Here is a 12,082-nt window from a genome sequence, read left to right as displayed (position 1 = left end):
CTCGGGTAGGTTGCTTAAAGCATATATTGTGCTGTTTTCTGAGATTCAAGTGGTGATGTGATTTCAGAGGACGTTTCCCCTTCTATTCTCGATATAGCTGTCGATCCCCCTCGTCTTCCTCCGCCTCCTCCCTCTTCCTGTTGCATGGCTTGCCGGGTAAGGACCCCTCGGGTGTGCACAAATGCGATACTTAGTAGCAAGGAGCGTGCCCAGCTGCCTTCCTGCGTTGCCCCGGTCGTGACCAGCCATTCTGATTCTGGAGATTCGGTACCCATATACACCTCTCTGCTCTATATCTAAAAGAACTCCACAACATATCGCCCTATTTATACACGTGAGGAAAAGGGGGCATTGCTCGCTCGCCGCACATCCCAAACGCCCGGTTCGCCGGCAGGAACGTACGCGAGCTCGTTGGTAGGTGCATCGCAAAAAGGCCTCAGAAAGACCTGGATTTCAACCTTCAAAGACGGAATGGTTCATCTCGACCCCGTAGTCCTTCATCATCCTGCGCATCTGCACCTCCATCTCGTCATCCATTCCCCGACCTCTGCCAAACCGTTGTTTCAACCAGCTGTACCACCAAAAGGCATCGGAGGCGAACAGAACGAGTTTGAACACGATGTGGCTGCCGTAATACCTCCAGCGCTCCGAGACAGACAGCTCTCGGTCCTCGGCGAGGGCCCTGGACGCCCAATTGCCGGTGATCTTGATGCGGTTGACGGGGCTGCCGAGGAACTGGTTGTTACCTTGGACGATGCGCATATTGCGGCCAATGAAGATCAGCTCACGAGGCCACTTGGTCTCATCACCCAAAATTTCCTTGATACCTTTGCGCATCGCTTGCTGCATTTCGTACTGTCGCTTTTTCTTCTCCGCTTGTGAGATTCCTTGGATGCGTCTCGACACCGTCATGTCGCCGCCCTCGTAGGGCTTCATCAGCGTGGCGGAAGCAAAGACCTCCGGGTTGGTCACGCCCCATTGATGGACGACCTCCTTTAGCGTGGAGTTGTCAAAGGTCATGAGCGATTTCCAGAAGAGCGAGTATTGGTGTCGGAACTGTGGACTCATGTGAATGTACAAGCCATGGTCGATTAGGACCAGTTCGGACCGACCGCTGGGTTGTCGTCGGATGAAGATGTTACCCGGGTGTGGATCACAGTGAACCCATCCCCAGAGGAACATCTGGGCGGAGAAGAGGTCAACCATAGTGGTCATGACTTCTCCCAGGTCCAATCCTAGGCCACCTTTCCCGTCCGAACCTTTCCAGTAGGACCGATCAGGCTTCAATTCGGTATCGTAAGATGGTCGTGCTTGATGCAGCTGACTCGAGGTGGGGGCGTTGGGTAGGTCGAGAGGGGTGCCGTGGCTACCAGGGCTGCCTGCCCTCCATCCGCCTTGCCACGGGCGAGTGATAGCATCCTTGTCCCAGAGACGAACCCCTTCAATCCACTCGGCGGTCATGACCCGTTTGGTGGTCAGGTCGTCGTAGACTTTAGGAATGTAAACTCGATCGCGGAGACGAGGTTCACTCTGGACAAACTCGGCCATTTTCCTCGAGTTGATGGCTTCATTCTGGAAATCACACTCGAGCTGCAGGCGTTCGGTAATGTAGGGAACAAGGGAGTAGAGTGGCAGATCGAACCACCAGGTGTAGATTTTGGTGACAACTTTGAAAGCCCACAGATCCCAACCGACCTGTTGAGCAATCTCCCTCTTCTGAATCTTGATCGCCACCTCCCGGCCGTCCTTTAGCCTTGCCCAATGGACCTGAGCAACACTGGCACTTGCTCTCGCCTGCTTCTCCATGACACCGCCCTCTGGATCGCCATCAAAGGAAATTCCAAAGACCTCTTCCGGAGTCCGTCCCCCAAAGTCTTCCATGATGACCTGCCGCACCTCGGACCAGTCATTTTGAGGAGCGTCATCGAACATCTTGGCGAACATCTTCTGGAACTCCGGGGGCAGAATGGCTGACTGCATGGCAATGGCCTGGCCGATCTTCAGATATAAACCACCATTCGTGCGCAGCAGATTGAAAAGCTTGGTTGCACTGCGAGCGTGGACTTCTGCAATGTCATCGGCAAAGGGGGGGTTCTCTCGAAAATTGATCTTGTAGTCTAACGCGACGGTCAAGCCGAGGGCAAAGGTACGAGTGCATCTGGTCAAACTGGAGGCGTAGAATTGCCGGTCCAGGGTATATGCGACGGCTCCGAAGAGGGTCATGTAGGCGAGTCGTCGAGTCCATTTTCTCAATCTCTTGAACTGTCTGGCTGGTGCAGCTTTGCCTAGAGAAGAGGGCGAGGGAGGAGTGAAGGCAGGGCGGAGGTGGGATTCTGAGAACGGTCGGATTGGACTCGCATTCGCCCGCCGAGGAATCGGCCTGAACGGGCTTCTGGAATTCAGGCAGAAGGCACAGATGCGCCCTCTTGCGGACGACATGGAGAGTGACTTGTTAGCTGCACGACGACATAGAGGGGACAAAGTCTGTGCTGGGACAGGAGAATGTCAACTCGTGGGATTGAGAAACAGAAAAGGCATCAAGAAGGATGATGCAGACGATTGGGATCTGCCTGGTTGCCGCCAAAGCCAAAAAGGATAATCACCTGCATGATAATAATCCATGATAATGTCGATCGATCGGCCGAAGCCGACGGAGATTCCACGGGCCCGAGACCAAGAGGCCACAGTCCAGGAGTCTGACACGGATGTATTCACTCCGAGATCCGCTTCCCAGGATACCTACTCGTTTAGTAAGTTCTCTTCTACCGAGTACATAATACTCGTAGCGTTCCAACAGGGACATGCACGTAATTGCTGATGAGGAATTGCTGATACCCCGATACTCTACATCGACCAATACAAATGTCCAAGGCTACAAAGCAGGTAGCATCTGAAGCTCCTCGCAGGGCCTCAGGGTCATGGAATCGAGCTCTTTGAACTCATTTGTCTGGATATTAAGTAGGATTAATTTGCAAGACATGCCTCAACCTCGGGACCAAAATTCCCGCAGCTTGGTGTTGGAGAGCCATCCAGACACCCATAAGAATAATGCTAATAGGACTGAGAGATACGACCGCTCTTCCCCCTATTGAGACCCATATAAATTGCCTTATGGACGCAGCCCGTCAGCAATCATCAATCATTCAACCATGGCATTTCTCGTTCGCTTTCAATTACACTTGACCTAGCCTTCCTCAAAGTCCCATCTCATTTGAGTACCAGGCGCTCGACCTCGTGATCGCCTTCCGTATCACTATGTCGAGGCCCTAGCCAGGAGGCCGATGTATGATTCTGCTGAGGTTGCCGCCTAGCCTGAGAAGGCAGCTCCGTGATCGAGACGCTTGTGTATGCCGATCCGACCGGCTTTCGAGGAATATTGCTACCAAGAGCAGAGAAGGGGAGGGGAGGCAAGTTCCAGCCGTGGTCTACCTGCTCGAGCGGCGGACCAGGCTCCGATGCATATACCTGGCGTCCATAACCGTCCGACATTATGGCAGATCCAGACTGGGATCGAATGGAGAGAGACTCGGGTTGCAAACGCCCAGATCCAAACGAAAGGCCATCTGAGGAATAAGGTGATGCCTCGTAACGGTGTCCTACTTCTTGCAGATTTATGTCATCATCGTTCCGGGTTTGAGTATTGCTATATCTTGCATTTTCAAAGACACTGCGTCTTTTCTCTCCGCTTTGTTGGACGCTCGATGCTATACTCAATACCCCGGCGGTCGACGATCGCTTCAGTGACTTCGGGCTCAAAGGTGTGGCGGATGACTGGAAGACGTCGACTTTTTTATCCGGGGGGGCTCCCAAAATTTCGTGTTGAGGCTGAATTTGCAGACACCGTGAAGCTCGGAGCTCTACTGCGAACTGCGGTTTGAGTGGGGTCTTGGTCTTGGAGAGCCTTCAGCATCCATTCGAGTTTGCTCTGAGGCGTGTCCTCAAATGCTTTCCTGTACCGCAATGCGGCGAAGATATACGTGCCCAGGCCGAGGACAATGAGCATGAATATTAGTATCGAAAATGCAAGGAAGACCGTTGATAGCTGGACAATGGGCAGCCTGACGCTCAGAGAACGGGAGACAGGAAATCCATTCTGCGTGTCCTTCGTCGCGACCCACACTTGATAAAACCTCGTGAGGTCCCTTGGTGTGATAACAGTGATATTGCCTCTGATCGATTCGCGGATAAATTGTGCTTGATAATTCTGGACTAGAGCTCGTGAGACCAACCAGGGAGTGGCACTGTCTGGGAATGCAATGTTGTGTTGATCAGGATTCAGGTCAATCCGCCGGAGAGTGCATTCTATCTTGGTATATGAGGCCGACTCGACTGGTCCTTCGCCGAAATTGCACAGACTATCCGAATCTTCTTGCATGCTTAGTTTGTGCAAGTGAATTGCGGCTAAGTCGATAGCCATCTCATTCGTGATGCCGGTTGCTTGGTCGATTGACGTCTCCTTTGCAGCACCAATGCTTAAGAGAGCGTCCTTGTGCAATCCGTCCTCGTAATAGGCTGTCCACCATGAACTTGTGTTGCTTAAGTGGAATTTGTCTAGAGAAATGACCGCTGTCAGACCTGGGATCTCGTCGAACATGGACGTACAATTTCCCACATCCTCAAGTTCGATTTGGGTGAGCTCAGTGTGGTCACAGTCCAGAGTCCAGCTAGAATTCCATTCTCCAGGCACATAAAGCCAGTTGATGGCGGGATCTGGAAGGTAGTCAAGGAGTTGGTCGTATGGAAAATTTGCACTCTCTAGACTGAAGGAGGTTGTGTTCCAGATAACGGGAGCGCCCAGGATTGAATCATGCTTCCGCCAGGTAATCTTCCCGGGAGTTTCATAGTTGCTGATGCGATGGCTCAGACGAGTCGAATATCTAGCTATGGGACCAGATATCAAAGCAGCGAGGGAAAGGAATACGACAAGGCAGGCTTGCACCAAGATTTTCACATGTCTTCGACTGAAAATCTTGACCTTTAACAACCATATCACGTCGACAGCGTCGCCAAAGGCGCTAATACTTAACAAGGCAGAAGCTGGAACGCTGTCATACCTTGCGCCACTCGTCACACTGGATTGCCAACAAAACCGGGCACAGGCAAAGACTGCAAGGACGCTCAGGCCAGTAACGATGACATTCAAAGCTGTCTGAACATTCTGGAGGCTCCACGAGCCTGGTAAATTGATCCAGCTCGCTGTCATTGCTTCAAGGGGACCAGAGGTGTTTGAAATGCGCGACTCTCAATCATATGAAAGCAGTGTGAAAACACACCTGGCAGTGCAAATGCACATTAAAGACATGTCTGGAGTCTGAGTGAGGCATTTTTGGCCTCGGAAATCGCAACATTTTGGCAGTGGGTCTACCAGTTGTAGGAGGAGCGATACGATGTGCTCCCTCCGACATTGTAGAGATGGTCGTTGGCCTTTGCTGGAGGTCGGCGCAGAGTGGTACAGCGAAGGATGGGCTTCGAGGAACATGAGTCGAGGAGAATATTGTGGCTGTTCTCAAAGAGCAAAATTTGATGCAAGGTTGTCTGGATTGGCTGTTTCCAAGACTCTTGGTCTAAGTCGGTCGCTTTGAGGCTGACTGAGCCAGCCTTTGATTTGGGGATCATGATGGTCTTCATGCTTTTAGACTGTGCTTCCTCGTATTTGACTTACACCTTTGCAATTAGCAACACTAAGAATGTCTGCTCTTGCCGTAAACTCAGAGGCGGATGTCTGTCTGGGAGCTATACGAAGCTGAATCTCCAGCTGGACACAGTACATAGTGAATCATTGTATTCCGAACGTACCCGGCTCGAGCTCCAGTCCGAGCTCGAACAACAGCCATTCGCAAGGAACAGGACTACTCATTTGATTTGCTGTACCTCGTTTTTGATGAGGCTCGCTGTCAAATTCCTCACGCTCATGGACAGCCTCAATGCTCGGACCGGTTCCACGCTTGGTTCCTATCTTGAGGAAGATGTTCACAAGTTGTTTTGGGCTCGAGACGATCACCTGCGCCGAACCTTTTGCTATTCGACAAGGGAAAAGATCAAAATCGGGTCTTCGTTGGCGAAGCGAATGTCTCAACAGAGACTTCAAAAGTTGGCGAAGGAGGATTAGATGTAACAGCAAACAACGACCACCTACGGGGCATGCGTCGATCTTAGATCCTCGAGTTCAGAACTCATTTCTGGGTGTTTACGTTTCACCGGGCTCACCTGGGTCCCTCGCAGAACGGGGCTTTCCACTTATCACTTGGCCCATCTAGGCGGAACGAGCCAACACCCCTGATTAAACATCTTCAGGTGGGTGCTACCGACTTACCTAAGTGAAATGCTCCCATACATACTAGGGTTGCCTAGGCACCCCTCGGGGGACCGATCAACCAGAGCCTCAAAGTCTGATCTGCACAACCGGTGATTTTTGCCTCGCTAAAGGCCGTTGAGCCTTTCGCGTTCATTGCGGGAGCAAAATTGAACGCTCATTAGCTTCCACTATCTACTCCGTACCAATATTTGAGAGGTAGACTCAACAGATGTTCTCATTCAACTACGAGGTACGGGGCGAGGCATTGGCCTTATTATCAACCTTGCCCACTGCCTGGGAGCCTGAGTACTTCAGAATTCGACGAGGAAAACTTATGCGAGATCTGAGTTCGACTAGAGCAAGTCCCGACAGGACTTGCATCGACATTCATTCAACACAATACGAAGTAGTACTAACTTGATACTAAGTACTTCTCAAGGCAGGCCCGTCGATGAATCCCATTCACGCTGGTTAATCTCCCACCCATTGCCTCCTGGAGACGGTGCCTCGCTGGCCCCCATCATCCTCAATCCAAGCAGTCTGGAGAGGGCTGATATCAGCTTCAGAGTCATGCCAACATTCAAGACATGTTCGCCAGATTGTCTGACATGCCAAACTGGCAGCACTGAGTCGAGGCAGGCAGGGCACGTACCTTGGAACCAGAGGTCGCCGCCCTCATCACAACCTGATCATGAATTGCAGCCTCGCGGCTTCCGGTCGGGGCTGAAACGAACAATTGCCTACCGCTCTCTCTATTTTTCATGTTGTACGTTGTATGGGTATCAGACTGATGCCGAAAGCCAGACTGCTGAGAATTTCTGCTATTGGTGCTCATCGACCTGGAAATGCTGCTGCCAGCTGCACCTCGGGCAGAGGTCATTGCTATCGATGCAGCGCGGGCGCTTGCTGTCGTGGCAGATCTCCTGGGAGTTGATGATGCAGGTGCATGAGTGTAACAGTAGTCTTCAACTTCACCAAATTCAGAAGGCTCTACCTCTACCACTGTGTGGCCGTCATCTGAAACATAGTATTTTGTCGTTGTGCTCGACATTGTATCGCGGCGAGAGACCGGTGGGACTGGTTCAGGCCCCTCGTCATCGGATGAAGAATACTGATCATTCATGGCAGAGGATCGCCCTAGAGAATTTTCCACCATCTCAGTGGTGCACTGTTTAAGTCTCGAGATCATTGCTTGAAAGTAGTCACTTACGAACGCTAGCTCTGCTCATGATGGACCTATTTGCACTACTCCTCAGCCCGCCGTCGGATTGCAAATACTCAGCATCCGCTCGCTGTCTCCTCGTTCGAACAGCCTCATCTTCCAAGAGCAAGGTTGAACCACTATCACCAAGAAACTTGTCTCCACGACGATTTCCTTCAGATTGCCTTCCAGAGTACATTGATGCGGCGATCTTTTGGGCTTGTACTGCATGCTCACTGCCTTCAGGTAGGTGGCAGACAAACTGAGCATTTCTTTTGTCATCTTTGCTGGCATATGTGACGCTAGTTACCCCCATTGGTGAACGGACAATGGTCCGGGGTGAGTTTTCATCTCGTCGAACGATGATGCTTGATCCCCGGCTGCTGCTATTCGAGGAATGAGTTGTTGGTGGACGCTCGTCTCGGGCTGTGATCCATCGCACAAATGAAGCCATGGACCTATGGTGATTGAGGCTATGAGCAGGAAAATGATGTACTCAGCGGAATTGATGTCGTACTTTCCAACGAAGAAGAATTTCTCAACCACCGACGACAGTCATAATAAGGCTGAGGATAGTGGGGTTTGATCGTGGCAGCTGCCAGGAAACTTCGCACCCGGACCACGAGAGAGAGAGAGACAACGCCTGCCCGATGCCAGTCTCAAGCTAGACCCTTGAGGAGTGGCAAATACTGGCTTCGAAGCTAATACTCGTATATTTGGTGTCAAGCAAGGATCTGGAGCAAAGAGGCTGATTATCAGGCGACCAATCAGAGTGGCATTTCAACGTCTCATTATCCATTCATCACGCCCAGTCTACAAAAAGGCAACCGCATCTTCTCTCTATCTCGAGCCGTCCACGAAAATCTAGCCTCTTATCGTCCGTGTCTCCGCCGAGTCATATGCCGTCCAAGCCCAGAAATCATGCATCTGTAACAATACTCCACTCAACCATGTTCCTTCCTGCAGTTGAGATCAGCAATTGAACAACGAGGTGCATGGGGCAATGATCTTACAAATGGTTTTCTGAATCGAGTTCCCTTGCTGATTCCACATGGGTGTCAGGCTACCTCCTCCGGCGTGAGTACTCCATGCTCTCGGCGATGTTCATAGCACGACCTGCGAGGTGGCTATCATGTGGCCCTGAGTAGAAGAATGCTGCCTTTGCATTTCCGTCCTTATAACCAACATTGCAATGGTTTGAGAACAAGGCGGGATAGCCATTTGCAGCCGCGTTGGCTCCTGCGCCGGCTACTTGCTGGCCTTTTCTATCGTAAATCGTCAGGGCTCCTTGTTGTGACATATCGGTGTCTGAAGCAACGGGCTGGTGGGGGACAGGGTCAAAGTGGTAGAAAAGGAATGAGAGAGTGAAGTGTCTACGGCCCCGAGAGAGAAGAGGGAACAGAGCACTCTTTTGCACACCAGAGTCGAAACAAATGATCATTACATGTCTGAGGCTGAGAATGGATGAGCACTGCTATTCTGTAGCCTGAAGCGCCACCCGCCTCGTGATAAGAAATCTGTAATTGCAGAAATAATCTGTAACTGCAAAAATACCGGATGAAAGAGGCAATGAGCACTCGCCACGATGTGAACACTATGCATCACTCAGCAATGTTGCCCCTTTCCTCGCCGGCTCGCCCTGTAATAGACACATTGCCTTGCACTAACGCACTCCAAGTTTTAGCGTGAACGCCCGAAATCTATGTGAGCCAAGTGACTTTAGCCCTTAGGGCAATAAGCCTAGGTACGAGGATATCCGTTGATCATTCCTTTTTCTGATGTGACAGCCGTGATTGAGACTGGTGCGACGGCATGATTACCCAACAGCAGCGGTGCGCTCGTTCTGTCTCACCGGGTCTGCATCCGACCTCCGTGATCACCGATCAGGCAAACGTTTCCATGCCTCCATTGAAGTTGTTTTTGACATAGTAGGCGTTTCTGAAAAGCAAAAACCGAACAGGTCAGAATTGGATATTTCCGGAGCTCGAATCAATTTCAAGGGGCGCAAACGTAGGGGGGAAGGGACAGCAAGTAAGGGATGGGATGGGCGGTGGCCATACCGACACATGTCCTCAAACTGGTGGTAGGAGCTCCCAGACGGTCTCCCTTGCCAGACGGCATAGCTGCCATCAGTAAAATAGGCCGTTGACATGAATCTGTCCATGTGAAACCACGACCCGACGACTTTTTTGACTCGGTTGGTGAACCGTCGCCACCATGACCGGAGACCCATGGCAAGAGTGAGTGGTACCGTTTACCTGCGGTGGCGCTGGACAGGAGACAGAGTGATTCTGAGGAAAAATCAAAGGGGATTTCAGAGGGTCTCTTTTGGATGATGGTCATGGGAGTTGAATGAACTGTTGGGGCTGCCTTCCAACAACTCGTAGTAATTAAGGTCACTACAGCGGCCTTTTTCCCGTTAAGAATGTGACTAGAGACAAGCATCTTGCATGTCTGCAGAGGACACTCGCCCCGTTTCTGCTTCCCAGTTCCATATGCACTGCAGCCTGAGCCTAACCCGAGATTCCACTGGGAACGCACCGCGGGCCACCTAGCTCGTTTCAAGCCCACTCGGCATCATCCTCTGGTCCCCAGGTCTCCCATTGGCTTCTCTGAGTCACGGCTCTTGGGCGATAGTAGGACTCCGTGTCTCTGTACAGCTGGGAATCCCGCTGCAATAGCGGTCGGAGATGTGTCTCGATGAGATGTTGTGGCGACGCCGTCAATCGTCTCTCTAGAGAGGACAAAAAAGCATTCAGCTAACAGCTCCTGGGCCTCGCAATGTGGGGTTCTTACTGCTACCACCGAAGAAGTTTCTGATCTTTTCCCATAGCTTCGAGAATATCGGCTCTCCAGCAAAGATGGCGTTGATGATGGCAACGACCAGAGCTGCGACCTCAAGGACCATCTTGCCGGTGGTTCTTCTTACGTTGTCAGGTCGCCGAGGTCAATCCGATTTGTCTTGGTTGTGATGGAAGTAGCAAAAGAAGGACCGTTGTTGTTTGAAGGATCGGGACAGAGTGTACTACTGTGAGTAAGCATTATGTTGTCCTAGAGGTGAGGGGTTGAAGCACTCTTGTGGTATACACAGCATTCGTATTTTGCCCTGAGCAATATGCACGGTCGCCTTGACAGCTTGCATTCTCGGCAGGCCGTGGGAGCTGAGGCTACCGCTCGTTGGGCACGAAGGTCAAGATACTCGTGCTTTCCATCTAATGGAACACGCTTCACTTGTCTTATTAGGCGGTCCAATGGGCGGCCTTCAGACCTTCTTTTTTAACGCCGATTTCCTGCCTGTAGCCGATTGGATAGATTGTGACCGCTCCACACTTGGAACGGTGGTGAGAGTTGACGGCCAGACCAATTCGAAGTCATCTTGTTTGCCTTCGACGCAATATCTCATCCATATGCTCCAGGTCAAGTTAAAATACTGGGCAATGCCCGTAAAAACATGCCTGTCACAGGTAATGTCATGTTAATACACACCCAGACTGGTTCTCGACTTAGGACCTTGAAGGACTCACCACCAACCATGACCTTCCAACAGTATCCCCCAAGGCAGGCCAAACTGACGGCGCCACTGCCGTAAAGTAGTGCAGAAAATGTTGTCCAAGTTCCAGATCAGAAACGCAAAAGCAATGGAGCCCATACCAACGGGGATCATCCTCCTCCAGATCGTCCTCAGAATGTCCAGATCTCGACGATCTCTCCTCGCCTGCTCAGCCTTATCCCGGGCAGGAACAAAATCAGGGCGCTTGTTACGACGCGATGGCCGAAGAGTCACTTCCATCCCCCAGAGGCTCCGGAAGAAGACGACGGCCGTCAGCAGAGCAAATGCATTCTGATGGAACAGCGGATCCTTGATATAGTAATAATAGCCCGTGATGAAAACCGCAATGAACGTGGTGAACAGCCCGGTGAACACCGCACTCGTCACCGACTTCCGGTGCGCGAAGATAGCATAGAACATGATGCACGTGGTGTAAACCATGGACAATTCATCAAGAAGCTGCATTTCATCTTTGTCACAAGAACAATCAGCTTTGCGTCCAACCCCACTCCGAGAGCAGAAGAGGACTGGGACGAACACTTGAGAGTCGCGTGGAACAAGAAGCTCCCGAGGCCGATAACCAAATAGCTGATGAAGCCAATGAGAAACACCCAGTCATGCCCGTTTCGAATACAGCTGGCAATCCCTCGATACGCCAGGTAGACAAATGCGAGGTTGGTGAACGAGTTCATGATTTCAGCGGCATATGGTGTAGCGTAATAATCCTGGCAAGTCGCAGGTGCTGTTAGTCAGCGTGCCGGCCATGCACACCCTCGGTAGAGGTACGAGATTTGCTGGGCTTCAGGCCACGTACCTCCTCGCACCAGTTCAGGGTCGATGTCACAGGACCCCAATATCCATCACGGGGTGGTGGGTAAGGATATGAAGGCAGTGATACCCCCATTTTTGCGACGTTGAGTCCCGTTGAGATATTTCAGTTGTCAGAGTCAGTGAGCTTTCGGACCTGGCGGACGAGATCAGACGTTGGAACGTGGAACATGGGAGCCTTGACTTGCCCCTGAGAACTTGAGAAGTG

At 51.5% G+C, this 12,082-nt stretch overlaps 3 protein-coding genes across 3 annotated transcripts; all 3 read right to left on the bottom strand.

The window, feature by feature from the left end:
• Positions 1 to 453: 453 nt before the first annotated feature.
• On the bottom strand, positions 454 to 2,439 carry A1O9_05987 (Atypical/ABC1 protein kinase; the record flags this gene model as incomplete). Its single annotated transcript, XM_013405200.1, has 1 exon — positions 454 to 2,439. The coding sequence occupies one exon, from the start codon at positions 2,437 to 2,439 to the stop codon at positions 454 to 456; it is 1,986 nt and encodes a 661-aa protein (XP_013260654.1).
• A 768-nt stretch (positions 2,440 to 3,207) lies between these two features.
• Positions 3,208 to 5,203, bottom strand: A1O9_05986 (uncharacterized protein; the record flags this gene model as incomplete). The annotated part of the gene is made up of 2 exons (XM_013405199.1): positions 3,208 to 3,803; positions 3,862 to 5,203. 2 exons carry the CDS (start codon positions 5,201 to 5,203, stop codon positions 3,208 to 3,210), a joined length of 1,938 nt encoding a protein of 645 aa, XP_013260653.1.
• A 5,555-nt stretch (positions 5,204 to 10,758) lies between these two features.
• A1O9_05985 (uncharacterized protein) lies at positions 10,759 to 11,950 on the bottom strand (the record flags this gene model as incomplete). The annotated part of the gene is made up of 4 exons (XM_013405198.1): positions 10,759 to 10,951; positions 11,021 to 11,516; positions 11,585 to 11,771; positions 11,861 to 11,950. 4 exons carry the CDS (start codon positions 11,948 to 11,950, stop codon positions 10,759 to 10,761), a joined length of 966 nt encoding a protein of 321 aa, XP_013260652.1.
• Positions 11,951 to 12,082: the final 132 nt, after the last annotated feature.

Source organism: Exophiala aquamarina (genome assembly GCF_000709125.1).
Source record: "Exophiala aquamarina CBS 119918 chromosome Unknown aczIA-supercont1.4, whole genome shotgun sequence".
NCBI lineage: Eukaryota > Fungi > Ascomycota > Eurotiomycetes > Chaetothyriales > Herpotrichiellaceae > Exophiala > Exophiala aquamarina.
The sequence above is the reverse complement of the archived record's forward strand: the minus strand, read 5'-3'. Positions and strand labels throughout refer to the sequence as shown.